General features: G+C 39.3%; 1 protein-coding gene across 1 annotated transcript; it reads left to right on the top strand.

Moving 5' to 3' along the window:
• Nucleotides 1-9,862: 9,862 nt before the first annotated feature.
• On the top strand, nucleotides 9,863-23,157 carry aifm1 (apoptosis inducing factor mitochondrion associated 1). The gene is made up of 18 exons (XM_085175915.1): nucleotides 9,863-10,230; nucleotides 11,052-11,182; nucleotides 12,639-12,759; nucleotides 12,866-12,889; nucleotides 13,297-13,404; nucleotides 14,282-14,403; nucleotides 14,509-14,639; nucleotides 15,884-15,974; nucleotides 16,189-16,273; nucleotides 16,348-16,424; nucleotides 16,718-16,826; nucleotides 16,934-17,041; nucleotides 17,130-17,218; nucleotides 17,309-17,449; nucleotides 17,970-18,112; nucleotides 22,229-22,353; nucleotides 22,453-22,640; nucleotides 22,724-23,157. Exons 1-18 carry the CDS (start codon nucleotides 10,143-10,145, stop codon nucleotides 22,793-22,795), a joined length of 1,953 nt encoding a protein of 650 aa, XP_085032041.1. The 5' UTR covers nucleotides 9,863-10,142; the 3' UTR covers nucleotides 22,796-23,157.
• The last annotated feature ends 723 nt before the right edge of the window (nucleotides 23,158-23,880 follow it).

Genomic DNA, 23,880 nt, shown 5'->3' on the forward strand with positions numbered 1-23,880 from the left:
GAGAAAAATCTTGGTGGTGATTACTAGTAGAACGACTATAACAGCTATTATTTCTCTGTTTGCTTTTCTATCCAGGCCTAGGAAGCTGTTTACATTTAGTTCTGAACAGGTTTTAAATGCAAACCATCTTGGGTCTTAGGTTGCTCATGGTAGGAAAGGTCACGAAAGCTAATTCACACACTCGTAAGAGCACTGAAAACTGGGTGTAGCAATGTTTTCAAGCATTTATGGAAGTTGTGCATGTTTGCTATTCAGTTTGTTATAGTTGACAAGACCAATAAAGTTCTAATATTAATAAATAATAACATCTATAAATGTCTAAATAACCTGACACACTCCTTAAAGGTGCTCAGTGGCATGGTGGTAAATTCCAAGTGTCTCAGAGCACATTGAAACAAGATTCTTGCCCATTCCTCTGAACCTAAATGGACTATCAAACTGCATATAGAAAGGGATCTGTTATATAGTCATATCCGTAGCTCTTGTCTTTAATTTTAATGCTGTGATTATTGCTTTAAAAAAAAGAGTTTTATATTGAGGGTATTGTTGTTGTTGTTGCAAAACATGCAACAGTTACCGTTTCCTGTTACTTGTGTGGTAATTTCCTTTGGTTCATTACGAAATTCCTCTGAATTCAGACCATCATTTTCCTTACTGCTTCTTCATAATACTTAAAATACATAGTTAATATATTGTAAGTGCAAAGTATATTGTCCTTTCTTTTAAAATACTCCATATAGCTCATCACCTTAAATACTTACATCATAATTTGTTTCTTCCTTTCTTAACTGCATCTCCTTTCTTCTTACCATATCTACATTTTAAGTTTGATCAGAAACTGGTGAGTAATTTTATGTAGGCAAACCTGTATTCCGTAAAATAACATGCTAAATATTAGGAAACTGCAGATTAAGTTGCAGGCTGGCAAGTGCCAGCATATCTTCTAATTTAGTTTTTGTGTATTTGCATATAAATACATAAATGTCATTACACGCTAGCTTAGGCTTTAAATTTGTGTGGTAGTGTCACGTACTTCTGCACAGAAAAACCGTGAAGAAGAACTGGTAGTGGTGAAAATACTGCTGATAGGCATGGTAGTGTAAAAGTAAGACACATACAGCTGCTGCTGGCGGTGGTAGGAGCAGTATATATTCAGAAGGCCTCTATTTTGAATGAAATGCTCTAACTTAAAAGTCATTATCAGTGACTTCATCATATAAACGCTAAACACATCAGATAGAGATGCTTCTGAAGTACAGATGTGCAACTCACCACGAAATTATCTTTTATCATACTAGGGAAGTTGTTGTTTTTTTCTTTCTTTAATCTTCTCTTGCCAAAAGAACAACCCACTACGACCTCACCCTTTATCTTTCTTTCTCTAAAAGGAAGTACATTAATCCTTATTATCCGACTAAAAGTTACTTCTTATCACAAATTTTGAATATAAATTTTCTAAATCACTATTATGCAGATGATGGCTGACAATAGCATTCCTACAAACACAACATACAGAATAACTGTCTTTTCAGCCACCAGAGGGTGACAAAACAATAACAAAAATTACAGACATTGCTTGGTTGTTTTTTGTTGTTTTTTAAAAAAAGAAACAACAGAGAATAAAATATTACTTTCTGTCAAAATATTAAAGAAAATAAAAATAAAAACCAGCATTTTACCTGTTAATAAACTACTTAAAATAATACCAATATATAACTATAATATAATATCTGTCTGATCATTTCCTGATAACATTTACATTTACGATAATGATTACACAGCAGTGGAGAGTAGACATTATCACAGTAGATGTCTTTCTGAAAGCGCTGTAACTAAGTTTAAGAATATAATCCACCCAGTGTTAGCATCTTCAATGCCCTGTACCAACACAGAGCAGAGCAGCTACCTGAACGCTACTCCAACAGAGGTCAATTATCTAGTTAATAATTTTACCTCCTCATTACATACGACTCTGGATACTGTAGCTCCTGTGAAAACTAAGGCCTCAAATCAGAAGTACCTGACTCCGTGGTATAATTCTAAAACACGTAGCCTAAAGCAGATAAATCATAAGCTGGAGAGGAAATGGCGTGTCACAAATTTAGAAGATCATCATTTAGCCTGGAGAAATAGTTTGTTGTTTTATAAGAAAGCCCTCCGCAAAGCCAGAACATCTTACTATTCGTCACTGATTGAAGAAAATAAGAACAACCCCAGGTTTCTCTTCAGCACTGTAGCCAGGCTGACAAAAAGTCAGAGCTCTACTGAGCCAACCATCCCTTTAACGTTAACTAGTAATGACTTCATGAACTTCTTCACAAATAAAATTAGAGAAAAAATTGCCAATAATCATCCCACAAATGTAACATTATCTACAGCTACTTTTAGTACCATTGATATTCATTTAGACTCTTTTTCTCCAATTGATCTTTCTGAGTTAACTTCAATAATTACTTCCTCCAAACAATCAACGTGTCTTTTAGACCCCATTCCTACAAAACTGCTCAAAGAAGTCCTGCCATTAATTAATGCTTCAATCTTAAATATGATCAACCTATCTCTAATAATCGGCTATGTGCCACAGACCTTCAAGCTGGCAGTAGTTAAACCTTTACTTAAAAAGCCATCTCTAGACCCAGCTGTCTTAGCTAATTATAGGCCAATCTCCAACCTTCCTTTCATATCAAAAATCCTTGAAAGAGTAGTTGTCAAACAGCTAACAGATCATCGGCAGAGGAATGGCTTATTTGAAGAGTTTCAGTCAGGTTTCATCACAGCACAGAAACAGCTTTAGTGAAGGTTACAAATGATCATCTTATGGCCTCTGACAGTGGACTCATCTCTGTGCTTGTCCTGCTTGACCTTAGTGCTGCGTTCAATACTGTTGACCATAATATCCTATTACAGCGATTAGAACATGCTGTAGGTATTACAGGTACTGCGCTGCAGTGGTTTGTATCATATCTATCTAATAGACTCCAATTTGTGCACGTTAATGGAGAGTCCTCTTCACACACTAAGGTCAATTATGGTGTTCCACAGGGTTCAGTGCTAGGACCAATTCTGTTTACATTATACATGCTTCCCCTTGGCAGTATCATTAGAAGACATAGTATTTTTACATTTTCACTGCTATGCAGATGACACCTAACTCTATCTGTCCATGAAGCCAGATAACACACACCAATTAGTTAAACTGCAGGAATGTCTTAAAGACATAAAGACCTGGAGTCCATCTGTTAAAAATCACATTCGGTTAGAACTAATGGTGATGGTTGGGGATAACTGCAGTGAGGCAACAGGTTAAAAGAAGGTTTAGGCTCCTGTATGTTAAGAGTAACTGCGTTTTGCTAGTGAGCGGCTAGCTAACCTTGTAGCCGTAGTGTAGCCCTCAGGCAGTAAACCAAATTTCTGGTTAGTGTCCCTTAAAAATTATTATTATTTATTTTTTATTTAATGCCACAAGACACATTACTGTTGTGTAAAATGAAGAGGAGAAGAAGTGAGTTTGATAGTTGACCTACAGCTCCTGCTATCAGGAGCTGTAGATGCTAATGCTAATATTGGGGTTTTTACGTGTTAAAGTTGAAATTAATGTATTTTCTAAATATATATACATATAGACCTGCAGGAAGCCACATGCTCACTGTCTGATGATGAAATTTACTCAGTCCCTTGCAGGTTCCTTGATGTGGATGGCATAATCCTAGACAAAATAGCGCTTGCCTTAGGGCATTATTATGCAGTTAGACCACTTGTTAGGGTATTAATCCTAAATTATGGTCTTTGGGGCTGCTTGTTTCAGGTTTTTAGGTGCTTCCCTGCTCCAACACACTTAATTCAAATGATTATCTTCGAATAACTAGTTGTGTTTGAGAAGAGACTGTTAAGAGGATAACCTCTGAGACCCTTCTGAGAGCACTGACTCAGTGGTGGAATGTACAGTGGGGCAAAAAAGTATTTAGTCAGCCACCGATTGTGCAAGTTCCCCCACTTAAAATGATGACAGAGGTCAGTAATTTGCACCAGAGCTACACTTCAACTGTGAGAGACAGAATGTGAAAAAGAAATCCATGAATTCACATGGTAGGATTTGTAAAGAATTTATTCGTAAATCAGGGTGGAAAATAAGTATTTGGTCACCTCAAACAAGGAAAATCCCTGGCTCTCACAGACCTGTAACGTCTTCTGTAAGAAGCTTTTCTGTCCCCCACTCGTTACCTGTATGAATGGCACCTGTTTGACCTCATCATCTGTATAAAAGACACCTGTCCACAGCCTCAACCAGTCAGACTCCAAACTCCGCCATGGCCAAGACCAAAGAGCTTTCGAAGGACACCAGGAAAAGAATTGTAGACCTGCACCAGACTGGGAAGAGTGAATCTACAATAGGCAAGCAGCTTGGTGTGAAAAAATCAACTGTGGGAGCAATCATCAGAAAATGGAAGACATACAAGACCACTGATAATCTCCCTCGATCTGGGGCTCCACGCAAGATCTCATCCCGTGGGGTCAAAATGATCATGAGAACGGTGAGCAAAGATCCCAGAACCACACGGGGGGACCTGGTGAATGACCTGCAGAGAGCTGGGACCAAAGTAACAAAGGTCACCATCAGTAACACACTACAACGGCAGGGAATCAAATCCCGCAGTGCCAGACGTGTTCCGCTGCTGAAGCCAGTGCATGTCCAGGCCCGTCTGAAGTTTGCCAGAGAGCACATGGATGATACAGCAGAGGATTGGGAGAATGTCATGTGGTCAGATGAAACCAAAGTAGAACTTTTTGGTATAAACTCAACTCGTCGTGTTTGGAGGAAGAAGAATACTGAGTTGCATCCCAAGAACACCATACCTACTGTGAAGCATGGGGGTGGAAACATCATGCTATGGGGCTGTTTTTCTGCCAAGGGGACAGGACGACTGATCCGTGTTAAGGACAGAATGAATGGGGCCAAGTATCGTGAGATTTTGAGCCAAAACCTCCTTCCATCAGTGAGAACTTTGAAGATGAAACGAGGCTGGGTCTTCCAACATGACAATGATCCAAAACACACCGCCCGGGCAACAAAGGAGTGGCTCCGTAAGAAGCATTTGAAAGTCCTGGAGTGGCCTAGCCAGTCTCCAGACCTCAACCCCATAGAAAATCTGTGGCGGGAGTTGAAAGTCCGTGTTGCTCGGCGACAGCCCCAAAACATCACTGCTCTTGAGAAGATCTGCATGGAGGAATGGGCCAAAATACCAGCTACTGTGTGTGCAAACCTGGTAAAGACCTATAGTAAACGTTTGACCTCTGTTATTGCCAACAAAGGTTATGTTACAAAGTATTGAGTTGTATTTTTGTTATTGACCAAATACTTATTTTCCACCCTGATTTACGAATAAATTCTTTACAAATCCTACCATGTGAATTCATGGATTTTTTTTCACATTCTGTCTCTCACAGTTGAAGTGTACCTCTGGTGCAAATTACTGACCTCTGTCATCATTTTAAGTGGGGGAACTTGCACAATCGGTGGCTGACTAAATACTTTTTTGCCCCACTGTATATATGTAGTCTAGTTTAGTAGTCTAGTTTTGTTTGGATGCAAATGTATTACACACATGCACCAAACGTGCATGTGTGTAATACATGCACGTTTCTGCAGAAAATTTGTCCTCAAAAACTTACTGTGAAAAAAATGAAGTTGACATCAAGTGCTGATGAGCTGGTCCAGATGTTTCTAAACAAGAAAAGAAAGAAACTGAGATTCTGGGTTCATCCAGTTCTCAAAGAAGGCAGCAGGAGAGATAATTTCATGGTTTGATCCAGGAGTTGAAGCTGTATCACTGACAGCTTCAACACCTGACATCAGCTTGAGCTTTTGCTGGCAGAGTGGGCAACACATCTGAGGAGGCAGAGCATTGCAGTGTCTAAGGTAAAAATAGTATTATTTTAATGCTGCAGATTTGTCCAGTGAAAATGACTTGTTCGGGGTGAATGGCTGCATTAAGAATACATGAGAATATATGAGAATACATGAGTCCAAGACATATTTTTAACACATGACATTTTTGCACAGATTTTACACTTGCAGTGTGTAAAGGCCTTTACAGTAAAAATTCAAAAGCTGATCAAAAATGATACAGAAATTACTTAAAGGTGATTTGATATTGCTGGGAAGAGGCTGATGCATTTTTTAAAACTCTTTATCAGGGCCCAACATGAAAAACTCAGTTTTAAGATTAAACCAACTCTGCTTGGTGGTATTTACAGCATATGAGCAAAGGTAGTCCACATGTCATGTACGTGACTTTGTTTATATGAGATCTCAACCTGCATAGCGCATAGGAACACACATCCACTTTGTTTACTTTCACTGGCAGTCATCCAGGAATCGACAGAGCTACAGTTACCTCATTAACTTCACTTTTCCCCTGTATCCACTATTCCAACAGTTTCATGTTTTTCTCTTGTGTTTGCTTATTATGCTTCTATTTTTATCCAGGACTGTTTGTAATCATCCCAGAGAGAGGAGGTATCAGCATCTTAACAGAGACTAAAACCAGCAACCCATCTGCTGCTCTGAACCTCTCTAGATAGCGTGCACAAAGAGCAGCACAGACCATTAAAGTCTGCAGGCCAAAACACCAACCAGTAATCTGGAGGACAACAAGGTGACAAACTCAGCAAATTCACAGCATCCTACAAAGAGGAGTTGGATAAGATGAGGATTAAGAACAAAGTTGAAAATCACTGAAAGAGGAGAAAAGCAAAAATACACAAAACAGAGAAGAAACTTGAAAACATAAAGACTTGTTGGAAGTCCAGAGAGGGCTAAAGAAAGAGAAAAGGGCAACGCAGGAGGCAAAAAAAGAAATTCACAATGCAAAGAAGGAATTGTTGGAAGTCCAGAAAGCACTGGAAGAGAAGACAAGGGGACTGCAAAATTAATTCTTATAGGTCCGTAAAGCACTCAAAATGAGAAGATTGACGTGATGGGGATAAAGACAGATGGTAGACACTGAGCTGTCACAGAAGGATGGGGAAAGAAGAAGAAGAAGCAGGCGAAAAAGAAGACAAACGAGCAGGAGAAGACAGTCAAGAACAAGAGCTGCTTCCAAAAGAAAAAAAACATCTACTAGTTACACAAACTTTGAGGAAACTGGTGGTTCAACTCAGGGAGAGCGATAGCTTCCTCTTCCTCTCCCCTTTTTCCACTTTCCCTTTATCTTCTCTACCTTCACCACTCCACCTTTAATCCACTTCCTGTTTCTCCCTCCTTTCATCCTCCTGTCTCCATCTTCCCTCTACCACCTTCTGTCTCCTGGCCCTCCACTACACCTTCTCTCTACTCTTCATTCCCCCTCTGTCTCTTCTTCTTCGTCCTTTTCTTACCTTTGAAATGAAGGTTAATAATATATAATAATCTTCATCATCATAAGTGAATAAAAATCAGTCAATAAATAATCCTGTGTGTGTCTGCCTCTACTCCTGCTGGTATGATCTAAAAAGGAATAAAGCTTTGAGGTCTATCAGTGTTTTTACAAGAATACATTTAAATTTAAAACTCATCTGCAGCTGTGATTGTCACATAAGCCTGAGATGAAGTGTTTCCTCCCTGTGTTTTCATAGATTTATTTCGATCTGATATTCACTCACTGAGTGCCTCTCCTGTTAGATTACCTGGGCAAAGCTTGTTGGGATTTACACCTAGAATCATTATCTGGGGCTTGAAGAAGAGGATATCTGAAAATGCAACAATAATATTCACACCTAGGACCAGAGTGTTAAGCAGGAGGAGTTTAAAAGAGAACCAGACACTCTGATCACATGAAGCCAAAGGGAACTTTCAATTTACTATCAAATCTATTGATATCATATTGAAATATATCCTAAATTAAAATGACACAAATAAGGCTATCACAAAGCTTCACAAACAGCTGTGAACTCCTCAAAAAAGTGTCCATCATATTAAACTGATGCAGGAAAATGCATCTGGGACTTTTAAGAGTTTGGAATTTCTTTAGTTCTTTCCTTAAGTTTCCTCTTCAGTACAGTAAGCCAGAGTCAAGTTAGGTTCATTTTCAAAGTGTTCCTGAATTTAAACAGGTGAGATGACAGAAAAGGGGATCATCTCCTCCTGTAATGAAGTCTCAGAGCAGCTTCTGGGGGTAAGGAGGATCAGGGCTGAAGAGAATCCCATTCAATGTGCACTTCCATGGCATCACCAAATCACAACCTGTGTAAAACTAGCAAAACAACCTAGCTAAACTGGTCATTGTAAGTGGGGAAAATTGCAATCTCAAATCAAAAAACATGCTACACATTAGGAAATTACACTTTATGTTGCAAGCTAAGTTATAAAATACCAGCATATCTTTTTTGTGGCATTTGTGTATTTGTATTTGTGGTAGCAGAGTTATATTTAGAAGGCCTGTAATTTGTATGAAATGTTCTGACTTTATTATGTTACATACACACACATACATAAAAACAAAGCAACTCAGAGGCTTGTTTTTACTAAATGATCTTTTATTATATCAGGGAAGTAGTAACTTCTCCCGCCAGTAAAAAGAGCTACCCACCATTGCTTATTTTGCTTTTCTTCTCAAAAAAAGGAAGTACATTAATCCTCATTATCCAACACTAAGTTATTTCCTTGCCTTATAATTTACCAGCAAGCTTTGAAATGTGCAAATGACAAGTCTTTCAAAATCACCATTATGCAGCTGATGGCTGACTATAGCATTCCTATAAACAGAATGAATCCCTTTTACTCACCTGGACCCACAACACCAACGCCCTGGTAAAGAAGGCCCAGCAGCAGCTGCGCTTCCTCCAAGTCCTGAGGAAGAACAACCTTGGCCAGAAGCTGCTGGTGGCCGTCCACTGCTCCTCAGCATGCTCTCCTACTGCCTGGGTGTTTGGTGTTTGGGCCACAACTGAGAACAGGAAGGCCAGAACCGTAATTAACACTGCCCAGAAATGGAGGCCATTGCCAGATGCTCCTGTCTCAGGAAAACCAGGGCTATCACACATCAACCCTTGCACCCCACCTACAACCTGTTTGATCCGCTGCCCTCTGGTCAATCAGGTCCCACACCTCCAGACTCACAAACAGCTTCTTGCCCTGGGCCATTTGGACTGTAAACAAACACTATCTCCTCACACCCACCCCTGCCCCTGCCTACTCACCCACCGATCTGAGTAACAGTCTTCGCTCAGGCCACTCATACACAGACAGTATTCAGACCTCGGTCTTTTTCTTTACACTACTTCCAAGCACTTCGCAACTCGTTCTCTAATGTGTACCTTACTCTTGTTTTTGTACATATTTCTCCTGTTTGTTATTCATTCCTGCTGTCTTACTATTTATATTTTATTTTGGCACAGTTGGCGTGGAGCACCCACAATTTCGTTGAACAGTGACAATAAAGGGCTATTCTATTCTATTCAACCACCAGAGGGTGGCAACACTAGATTATTAGAACTCTAGCCTGCCACTCATAAATTATGACAGTAAAAACCCAATAAAGATTTGTTTATATAACTTACAATAAACCTTCATACATGGACTATATTTAAATTCATTAAAGCACATTATATTAAACAGATTTTTATTTCTTGAAATTGTTTAAGTCATTAGCTGCGTTAATAATATATAAATAATATTCATTATTATGTTTAAATGTGTTTTGCATGAATACACAACCTCATTTTGTGTTTTCATAACTTAAAGCCGTTTTTTAACAATTTACTGTAGTATTACTTTAAATGACATGCAGGGGGCGGCAGTAAACTCTGACTGCAGTTGTTTTAAGAAAGGAACAAGAAGGGGGTTTGCGCAATTACCAAAGAGCCTTGAATGAAAGAGTTCAGTATAGCTGCTACTTGCGATAACAAAGTTGCTGTCATTCATGTCAGGAGCGACGCCATCTTTCTTTTTCTTCTTCTTTTTTAGGGGCGACCAATCTTAGGCGTCTTTACCGTCTTTACAATTACCCATCATTCCTCAGAAACGTATGACCTGTCCCTGGCCTTGGTGTGTGGTGCCGTGCAGCTAGTTGTCAGTGTCTGCAGGCTGTTGGAATTAAATTAAGGGTAAACCGGCTTGTGTTTTTATCCGACAAGTCTGCGAGTAAACCGGGAGCTGAGCCACAATGCTGAAATGTAGGACTGTGTGGAAAAAGCTCGCTCCTTTGGGTAGAACTTCATCAACTCTGTGCCGGCAGAATGTGAGAAAAGCAGGTAAGTATCTAGTTACAGTAACTTGTCTTCCTTTTAGCTGACCTCGGTTTAATCATGCACTGCCTGTAGCATGATATTACACAGCAGCAATACATGAACCCACAGGGGGGGGTAGCCCTGTTAGCTTAGCGCATGTAAATTTCAGCGACCTTTGGATGGTTATTAGAAAGCTAACTCAGCTAATTAGCAAACGTTAACGAAGCCAGATGTAATTTCAGTAACGACCTAACTTAAACTGCATCTCATTTCATTGATTGAAGCGCCAACGTTAACTGATAACGTCAGCAAGCATGTTTTTCACGTGTCTAGTGCTGGTACAGGTGTTACACCATGTTCTGTGCCCGTTTACGCTTTGCAGCGTATGCAAGGGCCCAGTGTTGGATTTGAATCATGGGGTCTTGCAGTCTCTGATGACCCAGAAATGATAAGCCCAGTCCTGTGCAGTATGTAGATTGCTAGAATGTACATTAATCTTCATAATAATATGTCACGTTATATCTATTACTCTTAGAGTGGAATAACACCTGCAACGCAAGTCAGATAGGTTTGCCATTGCCTCTATTTTATGGAAAAGTAATTTAAGGCGCTTTCCTAAACCCTAGAGGTGTGATGAGGGCAAGCACAGGAGCATATATTTACTCAGTCCTTTTCCACTGTCAACATCCACAGATGTATTAAGCGTGTATTAAACAGGTAGCTACTTGGCAATTTCTTTTTATTAGAAGCAGGACTGAACCCTGATTTAGTAACGTTTGTGAACATAACGTTTTGTGTAGCTTTAATCAGTGTTTAATCATGTGTGTGCTGGTTTACTGTTTCAGGTTTGAACAATGGCAGAATACCAACACATGTACCCACAGCTCACATGTCCAGTGGGCTGCCAGGGGGTGGTGGGGATAATCTAAAGTATGCCCTCCTGGTTGGAGCAGCCTCCATTGCTGGCGTGGCATATGTGAGTAAGCTTAGTTTATCATCATAGAGAAAGTGTGCAAATTTATTAATTGGAGTAATGATTTTCCGCCCCTTTTCTTGGGGTTTATTTCTGTAAATTGAACATTAAGGGCTGAGCAATATGGACAAAAGAAAAACAAATCTATATTTTTATGCTTAATGCCAATACAAGATATTTAGAAGGCCTGCATATCTCTGTATTTTATATGGTAAATGGACTGATTATTATATAGCGGTTTTCTACTCTCCCGGAACAGTCAAACCTACAACATGCCACATTCACCCATTAACATCCATTCACACCCATTCACACAAGCACTTTCTTCTATGCTTTAAGTGCTTTCTAGCTAACATTCACACACACTCATACTCTGATCCATATTCAGATGGATGCATTGGAGAGCAACTTGGGGTTAGTATATTGCCCAAGGTTTTTTGGCATGCAGAGTGGGGGAGCCAGGGATCAAACCACCAGCCTTCCACAGGGTGGCTGTAGCTCAGTAGATGACCTGCTCTCCTGAGCTACAGCCACCCCCATATAAAAGCAACATTATTTCATAGGCAGTGTTAAAAGCAGCTGGTTTATGTTCTGTTGGGTAGGGATGGTTCAGTTTCTTTGAAGTGAGCCTGTATGAGGTTCAGATCCACAGTCACCGTGTTACTCGGAGTAAAAACCAAAATCCATGTACTGCTGTAGACATAGTGAACAGCGACGTGGATTCTAGCCACCTGAAAGTACAGCTTTCACTGGAAAAGAAATCAAGTTGTTACTCTCCACCAGATTCCATTAACAAAATTAGTAATTTTACTTCACGCAACACAGGAGTTGTTTGACCACTGCTGCAATGGCTGCTTTGTTAGTTTGTGTTATTCTGAGACTTTGAATTTTTAGTCGATGAGTTTTGATCCCACATAACACATTACAACACTTAAGTCACGCAGTGTGACCTCCAACTTTTGTTTTCTGTAAATAAAAGTTACTGTTTTTGTCAAAAGAGTCTGGTGTTTTTTTAAAAGAACATGTTTTTGTAGCATGTCATCTTAGCAAATCAGTCATTTTGATTGTTTTCACAAATGCATGAAGTTAATGTTTACTTTCAGACTATGAATTATTAGTTGTTGGCTTTACTTAAGCTTGTTTGAATAGCAGAGCAGTTATATGGATAGATTAAAAAAAAATCTGTATAACAACCGTGATGGGAGTGATCTGCTGTCACCTCCAGCAGATTCTGACAGCCAGCTTGGCCCTTCCTTTTTCCATTTGGAAATCAGTGTTGATAAGTTAATGCGTTCATTTTTCAGTTTGCATCCACAAAATCCTCCACTGCCTGTTTGCTCATGACCGAAATATAACCGTCGACACCAGATCTGACTGGCAAAATTGGACAGCTTGACAAAATGAAGCAATCATTGAAGTTGTCAGTGACTAGACTTAGTCCATATTCTGTTTTTTACAGGCGTACCTTACTATGAAAGGAGACCAGCAAAGATATCAGGCGCGTATCACTGAACTTTCGTCCAGATCACAAAAAGCAGCTGCAAAAGAATCAGTCACACCCATCCAGCCCGAGCCTCCCGGTGAGCAGCTTTTAGGAACTATTGGTTAATAAGACAACTTTCACCTTTACTGTTAACCTCTGAGAAATTTCTGAATTTCACTTTTTGATTTTTTTTTGTCCTTTAGCTGTAGAAACCACTGAGACAGAAGGTGAGTGATCTTTGCCATGTCTGTGTAGTCGGTTACTGATCAAACTCCACTTATGTTAATAACTAATAGGAAGTAAAGCTTTGTAACCTTGACACATTTAAACAGATCTCCTCCAGGCCTCTTAAGTGCAGCGCTTAAATGCTGTTCACAGTGACAACTTTTTAAAGGAATTTGTGTTTTTAAAGGTGTTAGAGCCTTTTAATCAGCTGACTCCATAGCGCATGGTTTAGCTTTGACTTTATTTTCCATGTAAGCAGCAGATTTTGAGGCTTTAAAACAAACTGCGTTACAGACTGTACTTGAATTGGAGACTGTTTTAAATCTCTCACTGAACCACAAACCAGATTGTCTCTTGCTCTATATGCTGAATGTTACTCATAGTTATTTTTAACTGTGTTCTCTCTCAGCCACCACTGAGCCAAAACCTGAAACAGCTCCTTCATCCCAGGAGCCAAGCCCTCCAGCATCAGGCACTGAAGCAGTAGCCACCAGTGAAACAACCGAACTGCCTCCAGGTTGTCTGCATACTTTTTTTTCTCCTCTTCATCTACCATGCATGTTTAGCAATATAAAAAATATCTAGAGCATGCAATGCTTTATATGCTTGGGTATTAGAAATGATGACACCAACTGGCAAAAGCAGGTCAGTGCAAGCAGGCAGGCGGCAAAGCAAATTTCCACGTGTTAAAAATATGTTGTTGGATTTGTTAAATTGAGATGTGTTTTACAACAAAGATTCTTTGCGTGCTTCACACTTTTATCATCTCTTTTTTTTTTTTTTGTGCGTACTGTCTATTGAAAAGCTGAGAATTTTGCAAATGATACCTCATTTGCTGCCATGTAAGTAAGATTAAAAACAGCCCCAGATAAAATAGCCACAAAGATGGCATTCAGAGATGCACTGACGAAACCAGTGAGGGAGTGGAATCGACAGATTTCCATCATCCTAGCCAAACCAGCGCCCACTATGTTTCATGCACATGGTGACATGCACACTCACAGTCACATACTAACATGTTAGCATGGAGGCTTCTCACTGTGAGTGAAGACAAAAAGTCTGCCAAGGTAAATTGAGTGGTGACACCTAAATCACCCTCAGCCAGCTGAATGTGGACACTTTAAAGAAGCTAAAAAAAAAAAAAAAAAAAAACCCAAAATAGGCTAAAATGAATTCTCTAGAGCCAACAACAAGCCAGCAGCCACAGTATGAGTGAGGTTTTTTTTTTTTTTCCTTCATTGATTCGTTTAGTTTTTGAAGTACATTTAGTGTATCAGCAGGCTTATCTGGTCTCCATTCATTATTTGTAGGAAAATAATGAGTTACTCTGAGCCTCTTTTGTCTTACTTTCACTCTGAATTGTGCTTGCTGTTCCTCTTCCATCTGAAAATCAGCCGTGGGCTTCACACCTGCCTCTCTCAAGCTGCCCTCACATGCCCCCTATCTCCTCATTGGTGGAGGTACTGCCTCTTTTGCTGCTGCTCGGTCTATTCGAGCAAGAGACCCCGGTGCCAAGGTCAGTAAAGCCCCCATGTTCACTTTGAATTCCCTTTGTTACTTGTTTAGTTGTACCTGAATTTGGTAAATATGAGTCTTTTTGTTTGTTTGTTTTTACTGCCAGGTACTAATTGTGACTGATGAGCCAGACCTTCCATATATGAGACCTCCTCTTTCTAAAGAGCTGTGGTTCTCTGATGATCCCAGTGTGACAGAAACTCTGCGCTTCAAACAATGGAACGGAAAAGAAAGGAGGTGTGTTTGGTCTATTTAACCGTAGTGCTCTCAGTTCTTTTGTCTCAGAATCTGTCTGTCCTTGACCATGTCTTGCTACATTATTGAACAATTCAAGCTTCCTCTAGCACTGTTGTGCCTTCTTCAGACTTAAACACAGGGCTTCCATTGTTCTTTAAAAAGGGAAAAAATAAAGCAAAATTAAGTCTTAAAATATCTTGTTTCCTTAAAAATAGGTGTTACTTTTGCAGATTGTATTAGGCAGTTTATGTCTAACTTCCAGCACAGAGAGAATTGAATGTAGGCTGTACCAGTGAAAGAACTTGGTTAACCTCATTCACATTTTACAATGAATTATTTAACCCACAGTAATCAGTTGCTGATATTAGATGGAAACAGCTGAAAATAGATGGATACATGTATTGCAAATAAATAAGAGAGTTATTATAATGTACAGTAGACCTTTGCCAAATGTAACATTGCCGCCATATCATCCATTTTATTAGCCACTTATAAGAAAGTTCACGTGGGACTAGCTGACTTCAGGTGAGAAGCAGGGTTAACCCCAGACAGGTTGCCAGTCCATCACAGCGCTAACACAGAGAACCAGTCAAGGTTTCATTCACATGTACTTCAGACTGGATTCACCAGTGAACCTAACAGGCCTGTTTTTGGACTGGGAGGAAGCTGGAGTACCCCGAGAGAACTCACACAGCAGAGAACATGCAAACTCCACACAGACAGGCCCTGCCAAGCTTAGATTTTCAATCCCAGAACCTTCTGGCTGTGAGGCGACATTACTAAGCACTGCACTGTCACCCAAATTTAGCCTAAAGAGACTCTTTAGTCTCAGTGTGCAACAAAATGTTTGGAACAGTTAACGGTTATAATAATGTGCTATTGTATACCAAACTTGTATCCATGGCTTGTTTATAAATGCCTGCATATAATTTATTATTTCAACATTGTTCGGTCTGAAATGCAGTCATTCTGATCTTTAAAATTTGCAGGAACACTCAGACATCCCCAATGATCTTACTTATAAAATTTTGTTGTTACTAACGTCTCTATTTTACTGCTGTTTCCCTTTAATAAATGTCAATACCAAACAATCTTGCAGTTTCTCTACAAAGAGGTGATAGACTTTTTTTTAAACACCTGGTATTGTCGTAAAAAACTGAATGTGTACTCTATAAACATTTCTGAGAAGCGTTTTTCTTTTTCAGTGGTTTAGTCATTTTAATACTTTTGTATTTATTTGCTAGCATCTACTTCCAGCCACCATCATTCTACATTAACCCAGAAGAGCTGGATAGTGTAGAAAATGGAGGAGTCGCTGTTCTCACTGGAAAAAAGGTAGATTTACTTAATAAAATTATGGAGACTGAGGAAAGAAAACCTTTCCTCAGTCTCCATAATTTTATTCAGTATATGAATAAAATTATACTGAATAAAAGTGAAGTATTCAGACCAGAAGTAATTATATTGACAGATTTGCAAGCATTATGTGTTATGATGTCTAAACCTGGAAAGCAGAAGTTATTCATGAGCTATACTTATTTTTTTATAGGTGATTCACATGGATGTGAGAGGAAACACAGTAAAACTGGACGATGACACTGAGATTTCATATGACAAGTGTTTGATTGCTACAGGTAAACTCCCTTGTTTTATTTCTTGTCTGTTTTTATCACTTAAACCTGGTAGAAGCTAATTTTATCTTTCTCAGGTGGTGTGCCAAGAAATCTCCAAGTCATTGAAAGAGCAGGAGAGGAAGTGATGATGAGAACCACTTTGTTCCGCAAGGTCAGTGTGTAGCCACAAGGGGGTGGTAGAGATGTTTCACTCTAACCATCTGTGGCTGATAGTATGTATATACAGCTTGTTGGAGTGAGTGCTAAGGCATACCACAAAGGAAATATTAACTATTTTAAAATGGAAAAAAAAAAGGTTGTCTGAATTTAGATTTTTTTTTTGTCTTTTTTGATTTAGATCATTACAAGCATTAAGATTTTCCAGACAGAAGTCTTACTGTGTGTTACATAAAAAATCTGACTGTTGCTCTAAATTCAATTTTTGTTTTTTTGTTTTTCCCACAGATTGAGGACTTCAGATCTCTGGATAAGGTCTCGAGGGATGTAAAATCCATCACTATCATTGGAGGTGGCTTCTTGGGCAGCGAGCTGGCTTGTGCCCTTGGCAGGAGATGTAAGAACAGATGACGAGCTGAGAAACTAGCAGAGTAGATAAGAACACTGATGTCCAGCATAAGTAACTCTTTTCTTAGTTGTTGTTCTTCCTCTTTCTCTTTTTAGCTACTGAGTCAGATCTGGAGGTGATACAGATGTTCCCTGAGAAGGGTAACATGGGAAAAGTGCTACCCGAGTATCTGAGCAACTGGACAACAGAAAAAGTCAAGAAAGGTCCAACTTTATTTCATATAAGTCTACAAAGGCAAAAAATGTTCTTTATGTGTCTCATTATATTATGATGTCTTGCCTGTTTTCATAGAGGGTGTAAAGGTTATTTCAGAAGCTTTGGTGAAGTCTGTGACCTGCAAAGATGACAAATTAGAAATCCATCTAAAGGATGGTAGATTGGTAGGTTCAGATTTCTACACAAACTCGGACAAAATCAGGACATTGAATTTATTTATAAGCTGCTGATTATCTATCGTTTTATTTTTGTAGGTGAAAACTGATCACATTGTTACAGCTGTTGGCCTAGAGCCAAATGTTGACCTTGCTAAGTCAGGAGGTCTGGAGGTGGACTCTGACTTTGGTGGCTACCGGGTAAACGCAGAGCTGCAAGCGAGGTCCAATATTTGGGTGGTAAGTTAATGTTCATATGATGTTTTCTGCTAACAAGATCCTGAAGAGCTGTGATTAAAAATCCCTCTTTAAAAATTCATGTGCTGTGCTTTGCTGGTTTGCCTATAAAATCCTAGAAAATGCTGAGTAATTTAGTTAAAGTCACTTTTGTAGAAATTTCAAACCTGTGGGAAAGTCTTAACTTAATTATTATCCCATTGTGCTCATACCTCTAGTTTCACTGATCATTTTGGACACAGGAATAATTGTTATCGCTTGTTTTAACCAAAACCGCCACATTTTGACCAACCGATGCACAATGATGATTTTGTCTTCTTTTTGATTAAAGCGCCCTCTTTAGGCTCAATCAAGTCATAGTCCTAATATAAAACTGTAATTAAAATTGTAGTGTAATGCCAATGTCCTATTTTGAATGTAATGTTGTGTTTTAGGAAAATATTGTCAGTGCCTGTTAACATGAAATAAAAACTGCATAATCTAAGCCATACTGCATGTTCCCAATCGATTCTTGTTTATGTAGGCAGGAGATGCTGCGTGTTTCTATGACATCAGACTGGGTCGCAGACGTGTTGAGCACCACGATCACGCTGTTGTGAGTGGTAGACTAGCTGGAGAGAACATGACGGGAGCCAACAAACCCTACTGGCATCAGTCCATGTTCTGGTAGGTATCATACTTTTGTTTACTACTTCTACTTACTATGGGCTATAAAGTCTTTTTTTTTCTCACTCTCCCCAAATGAGACCTGTGGATGCAAACCATGAAAACTTCTTTTAAGTGGAAATGAAGGAAAGAGTTTGTGAAGGCAAGAACAGTCTTAATTTTTGATTGCACTGAATGCATTTAACTCAGAGAGCATGTGCAGTGGTGCAAGGGACTCCAAAGGAATCATGTATGTTGATCTGACCTCTAAAAGGATTACATCGAAGTCTTGAAAACCATTAACCATTAAAATATTTAAAATGTCTTTAGGGAACATTAAATCCATCCCGAGAGAGACTTTAAACCCCTAAAGAGTCATCTCTGTTCGTCAGAATTCGATAAAAAAATAAATAATACCATCTTGCAATAAAATGCTTTATATTTGCCTCACTAACTATGCATGCATATATGAAAAGGTGCCCCACTGCCTTCCTTAGCTGCTTGCCTCACTTTTTTGGTGTGTGCCGATCCACCCCACTGAGCTCTCTTACACAGATGAGAAAAAGCCAGTGTTTAAATTATAAATCAGGAGGCCCTGATCAAGACAGGGTACTGTTCCAGCAGGTCAAGGGAGACAAGGTCACAGAGCGCTTAAGAAACAACATCAACAGTTTCTGGAGCACTTTGGGCAATGGCTCCCTGTTTAAAACGGAAACTGTCACCACAAACAGCATTTTGACAGATTTAGACGTGGTGCTTTTATTATACTTACAGAATATAATGAAGGGGTTCATACTTTCTGACGATTTATCAAGCGCGTTAAGCTTATTTAGCTTTTCACACAGTGCTTTTGGCAGATTTCTTTGCTAATCAATCACATGGTGTAACATGTGATTGATTCATTTTCATCTGAGGTTGTATTTAAATCATTTTAGAACCTCATAAGTAAGACCTGTAATTGCTTTATTATTTCCTAATAGGTAAAACTTTCGACTCGATGACTGTGTACTTTTTTCTCGTGTATGAAAAAGCACACGGACTGGTTAACAAGGTTAAATATTTGATTTAAAGCTTATAAACAATAAAACTTTATGGCCTTGGACATGCATATGTTAGACATTATAAATAAGATCACAGTAGGACTCCAGATATTAAGGGAGTTACCAAAAATGTAAGTACAGTGTGGAATGCAACTCTCAGGACCCAGATGAATGTTGTGAATACATGTTGCTAGCAGCTGGTGAAATGTGACACACTGTTGAAACATGGGTTCACTGCAGTCCAAGAAAAAGTACACAGGAACATTCGTCCAACTACCACAGCTCCATTAACTAGTCCTTCATATTTATATAATTATAAAGTATAGTCAGTAACTTTTGAAAAGTTCGTCTGTTTATGCTCAAATGCTGCATGTAAAATATAAAGAGATGTATCAACAGATTCCCTATAAATATCAACAAAGCATAGTTCTGGCCGGCTCTGCAGTTTTGTACAAGCTCTCTGTGCTCGTGTTTCAGATGGGAGCTGTGTGAGGTATATAAACATACACACAGTGTTCAGGAAGCTGTTTTGACAGTAAAGTTTTAAAAAGCTGGCATTTGTTTCACTTCAGCAGAACTACTTCCAACAGAGATGTGAGGAAAATGTTCTTGGCACAAAATGACTGTGTCTAATTTCCAAAGTTTGTCTACCCTTTAGTTTTCTACATATATTCTCTAAAACTTGACCAGATTTTAGCACAAATTTTAAAAGTAGATTTTAAAAAAAGGAAAAAGAAAAAGCTGAATTAACAAATCAGACAATGCCAAATCGAGTTATTAATTATTGAGAGAAATTGTCTATTGTAGCATATCTGTGAGGAGGGAGGGGCGATGTGAACTTTAAGGAATATCGGTTAATGTGAATGTTAAATTACAGTCAAGCGTTGCCAGACAGTGAGATAGCAGTCAGATGTGAGAGGGCTTCTTCTTTTATATTTGTAAATAATTATTTTCCTTGAATATCTGTGGGAGTGAGACAATAGCATAAGCATTGCTTAAAGATCACAAGGACGAGTCAGAAGGCTGTTCAAAATGCTTGTATCAGACCAAAATAAAGCTTAGAGGTTTAAACAAGCTTGCTTCTGGAGGAAGGGAAACGCTGCTTTGCACCATAATGCCCATCATGGCTTGGGACTGTGCCAGAACGGCTTTCCATCAGAGCAATGAATTCTGTATTCTTCCGGGAAATTCTGAAGGCAAAGGGTCAGGAGATCTGCCTGTGAACCGAATCTCAGCCGAAAGTGGGTCACGCATCAAAATGACGACACACGGAGCACACAAGTTATTGTACCAAGAATAGTTGGAGAGTAATAAAGCTTTGTATGGCTGAGTTACAGTTCTGACCTTAATCCACCAGAAATGATGGAGGAAGGCAGCAGTTCATGTAAGGAAATCTACCGACATCCCAGAATAGAAGCTGTTCTTTACGGAAGAATGGGCGAAAATTCCTCCAAGCCGATGTCATGGACCAATCAACAATTTTTGTAAACATTTTGTTGCTGTTATTTCTTCACAAGAGAGTCACACCAGATACTGCAGGCAGGCAGGCAGGCAGGGCTACACATTTACACATACTAATATTGAATCATTCCCCCCCCCCAGACGTGGGAAGTTAAATCCATTTAAGTTAAATACTTAAATACAATTTTCAGGTATCTGTACTTACTCTTCCAGGTATCTACTTTAGGTTTCTCCCTACATTTCTAAATGAAAATCTGTAATTTCTACTCTTCACATTTCAAAAGAGACGTGTTACTTTTGGTTTAATGCATTTGGGGGTAAGTTACTATTTTGGTACTGCCAGCGTCCAAACATCAAACCGATTTGCGCCTAAACAGAATCGCATGAAAGGCAGTCCTGTTTGTTGATTAATCACCAGAGGATGTTGCATAAAAAAAGATGGCGTGTGCCAAGGTCAGGGGTTGAAAGTGGAACGGTGGCTTTTGTTTTTGCCACAACACCAATGACTGCACATGTCCATGTGTTGCGGTACTTCAGCATCTAGCTAGCCCTGTGGAAGAGGAGCGAGCATAAAGGGAGTGACGTTTTTTTTAAGTGTCAGGTAATTTCAAATGCAGTTCAACAAAAATCAGTAAACACACAAACTATTTGTGTGCAGTTTGTCGCACAGTGTGTTGCTAGCTAAAGGTTCAGCTGCTGTATTTCACAGGGAGAGAAAAGAAAGGTCTAACTTCACTCAGGGATGGTGAAAGATAAGAAAGACAGGACAGGAGAGGAAGAAGAGAGGTTAGATTTAAAGGTAAGGACTGCTCAGTAGGATTTAAGAAGATACTGGGTCTGTACATGTGACAATATGTTTTTTCATATTGTGAAACATGCTGAAAATTAAACTGATTTAGACTTGCTGCTAGTTTAAGGACTGGAGTTCTCAGTAGAAATTATATTAGAGTTATGATGATGAGTTATGGTTCTTTTCCCCACAAAATTGGCCACTACAGCCAATTTTAGTGTTCCCCCACCTGCTGAATCCCACTTTAACTCATGACTGTACACATTTTCCTATTTAGAGACAGAGTCACCCTCTACAATGAAGGCAACAGAAAATAGATGTATATTTTTATTTTCCTTCTTTTTCTTCAGATTCAAGCTGAGTACAATTAGAAGAAAATAGACAAAGTTTTTATTTCCATCTACTGATATTATTTTTATCATTTTGTTAATATAGCACAAGGTTCAATCAGCTTTGCACACCTTTTGCTTTCCTACTTTGAGCCTGTACTTCTTTACTTTTACTTGAGTAAAAAAGTCAAATCAGTACTTTCTTACAGTACTAGAGTATTTTCTAACAGTAATATTTGTACTTCTACTTAAGTACAGAGTGTCTGTACTTTTGCCAACACTGCCCCTCCCACCTCCAAACATGACCTGGTTTAACATTTTGTATTTAATTATGTATTTAATCTACATGCTTGTAGAATCAGACATCAGATCAGTTTTAAACTTGAAATCTTTCAAGCCCCACTTTGAAAACACATGAGACATTTTGTGCAAAGAATTACTAAATGTTATGCATGATTTCTGACTTTGTTCTCAACTACATGTGGTACTGCAGTAAATCACGTGTACCTTCTTACAGGAGTGATCTGGGTCCTGATGTAGGCTACGAGGCTATCGGGATTGTTGACAGCAGCCTACCAACAGTAGGCGTGTTTGCTAAAGCCACTGCCAAGGATACGCCTAAAGCTGCTACAGAAGAGTCAGGTAGGAGCAGTCAGCCTTTTCCTTCAAGCAAAGAGAGAAAAAAAAATGATTTTGAGGACAAAGGGTCAGACAGAGTCTGTGTTCTCAAATCTGCGGCAGGAACTGGGATCCGCTCAGAAAGTGAAACGGAGGACACAGCCACCAGCGCGGTGGCCTCTGTGACACCTGCTCCTGTTGTGGAGAACAAAGACGACTATGGCAAAGGAGTCATCTTCTACCTAAGAGACAAAGTGGTGGTGGGCATTATCCTGTGGAACGTGTTTAACAGAATGCCCGTTGCAAGGAAGGTAAGTGCTGCCGTTTTGCTTTGTGTCATCAAGAGCAAAGTATCCGCTCGGTTGTTGTAATTGTTTATTTCTGTAATTCATAGATCATCAAGGATGGAGAAGAGCATGCAGATCTGAACGAAGTGGCCAAGCTGTTCAACATCCACGAGGATTAAGACTGTGGGGACGACAAACGTGCACGGGAGGGAGTGGGACTTCATGTGACAGCTGAACTCTGGGACTCATTGCCACATTCTCTAAGACACAACTGGTCACACTTACCAAATGAGGATCAATGTAAATTATGTTGGTGAAATATTTTCATATTTGGAATTTATATCTGTTGCGCTTGTTTTTCCTCCTTTTAGAAGTCTCTGTGTTATCTTTCTGCTGTCACCAAACTCGCGTGATTGCTTATCTGCATTCCCCCCCACCAGGCTGCAAATGTTGCACATGGGTCATCGTTTCCGTCGGTGTGATCAAAGCAGCTTGTTCAGAGGAGAAAAAAAAAGCTGCAATAAAAGCTATTTTTAAATCACTCATCTCTGTATTTTCAGTTGTGCTTTTAGAAAAACAACACTGACAATCGAGAAGTTTACCTCCATTCGGAGCTTTGATTGTTTTGACGGTAGTTAAAGTCTGCGTGCTTCATCTTAATCTGAACCACTGGAGCATCAATGTGTGCTGCTTGCTACATTTGCTATGGTTATGCATGTGGGCTATAGTGATTTGACCACAGATCAAAAGCACGTATTTATCGTTTCAAATGGGGAAAAGCCAGCCTGTATAAAAAGCACCTGACTACTCCATTTAACAGTGTGTCGGTAATATGATCTAATGAAGTAAATCCAGTTTGCAGTCCAGCAAAATATCACTAAAATGAAGCTTGGCCTACTTTTCTTGTCCGGAGGTAAAAATGTGCACACATACAGAATTTTTTTTCTTTTCTTTTCTTTACTCAGGGCTTCTTGTTATTAGGAAGGCATTCATGTTTCATATTCCAACACATTTCTTATCCAATTTGACACTGTGGGCTCCAGAGCGGAGTGGAGAATGGCCTTTTCAAGTGTGAGGCAAACACGTGCAGCCGTTACGTCCCATCGCTTTCTCTGACATTAATTTTACATGAGGAAATGGCTGAGCTTGCCCCCTCTCTATGTGGAGGAACAAATATGAGTTTCCGCATTTATATGTGAATTTGTGTGGCAGTTTGTAGATGAAATAATTAGACCAGAAACTTTTAACAGCAGTGCTAAAGATA

Source organism: Neolamprologus multifasciatus, chromosome 10, assembly GCF_963576455.1.
Source record: "Neolamprologus multifasciatus chromosome 10, fNeoMul1.2, whole genome shotgun sequence".
Lineage (NCBI taxonomy): Eukaryota > Metazoa > Chordata > Actinopteri > Cichliformes > Cichlidae > Neolamprologus > Neolamprologus multifasciatus.

Coding starts and splice junctions, on each gene's coding strand:
- aifm1 (XM_085175915.1), top strand. CDS start 10,143: ATGCTGAAATGTAGGACTGTGTGGAAAAAGCTCGCTCCTTTGGGTAGA. Junction 12,890..13,296: donor AGAAACCACTGAGACAGAAG/GTGAGTGATCTT, acceptor GTTCTCTCTCAG/CCACCACTGAGCCAAAACCT. Junction 17,450..17,969: donor CGAGGTCCAATATTTGGGTG/GTAAGTTAATGT, acceptor TTGTTTATGTAG/GCAGGAGATGCTGCGTGTTT.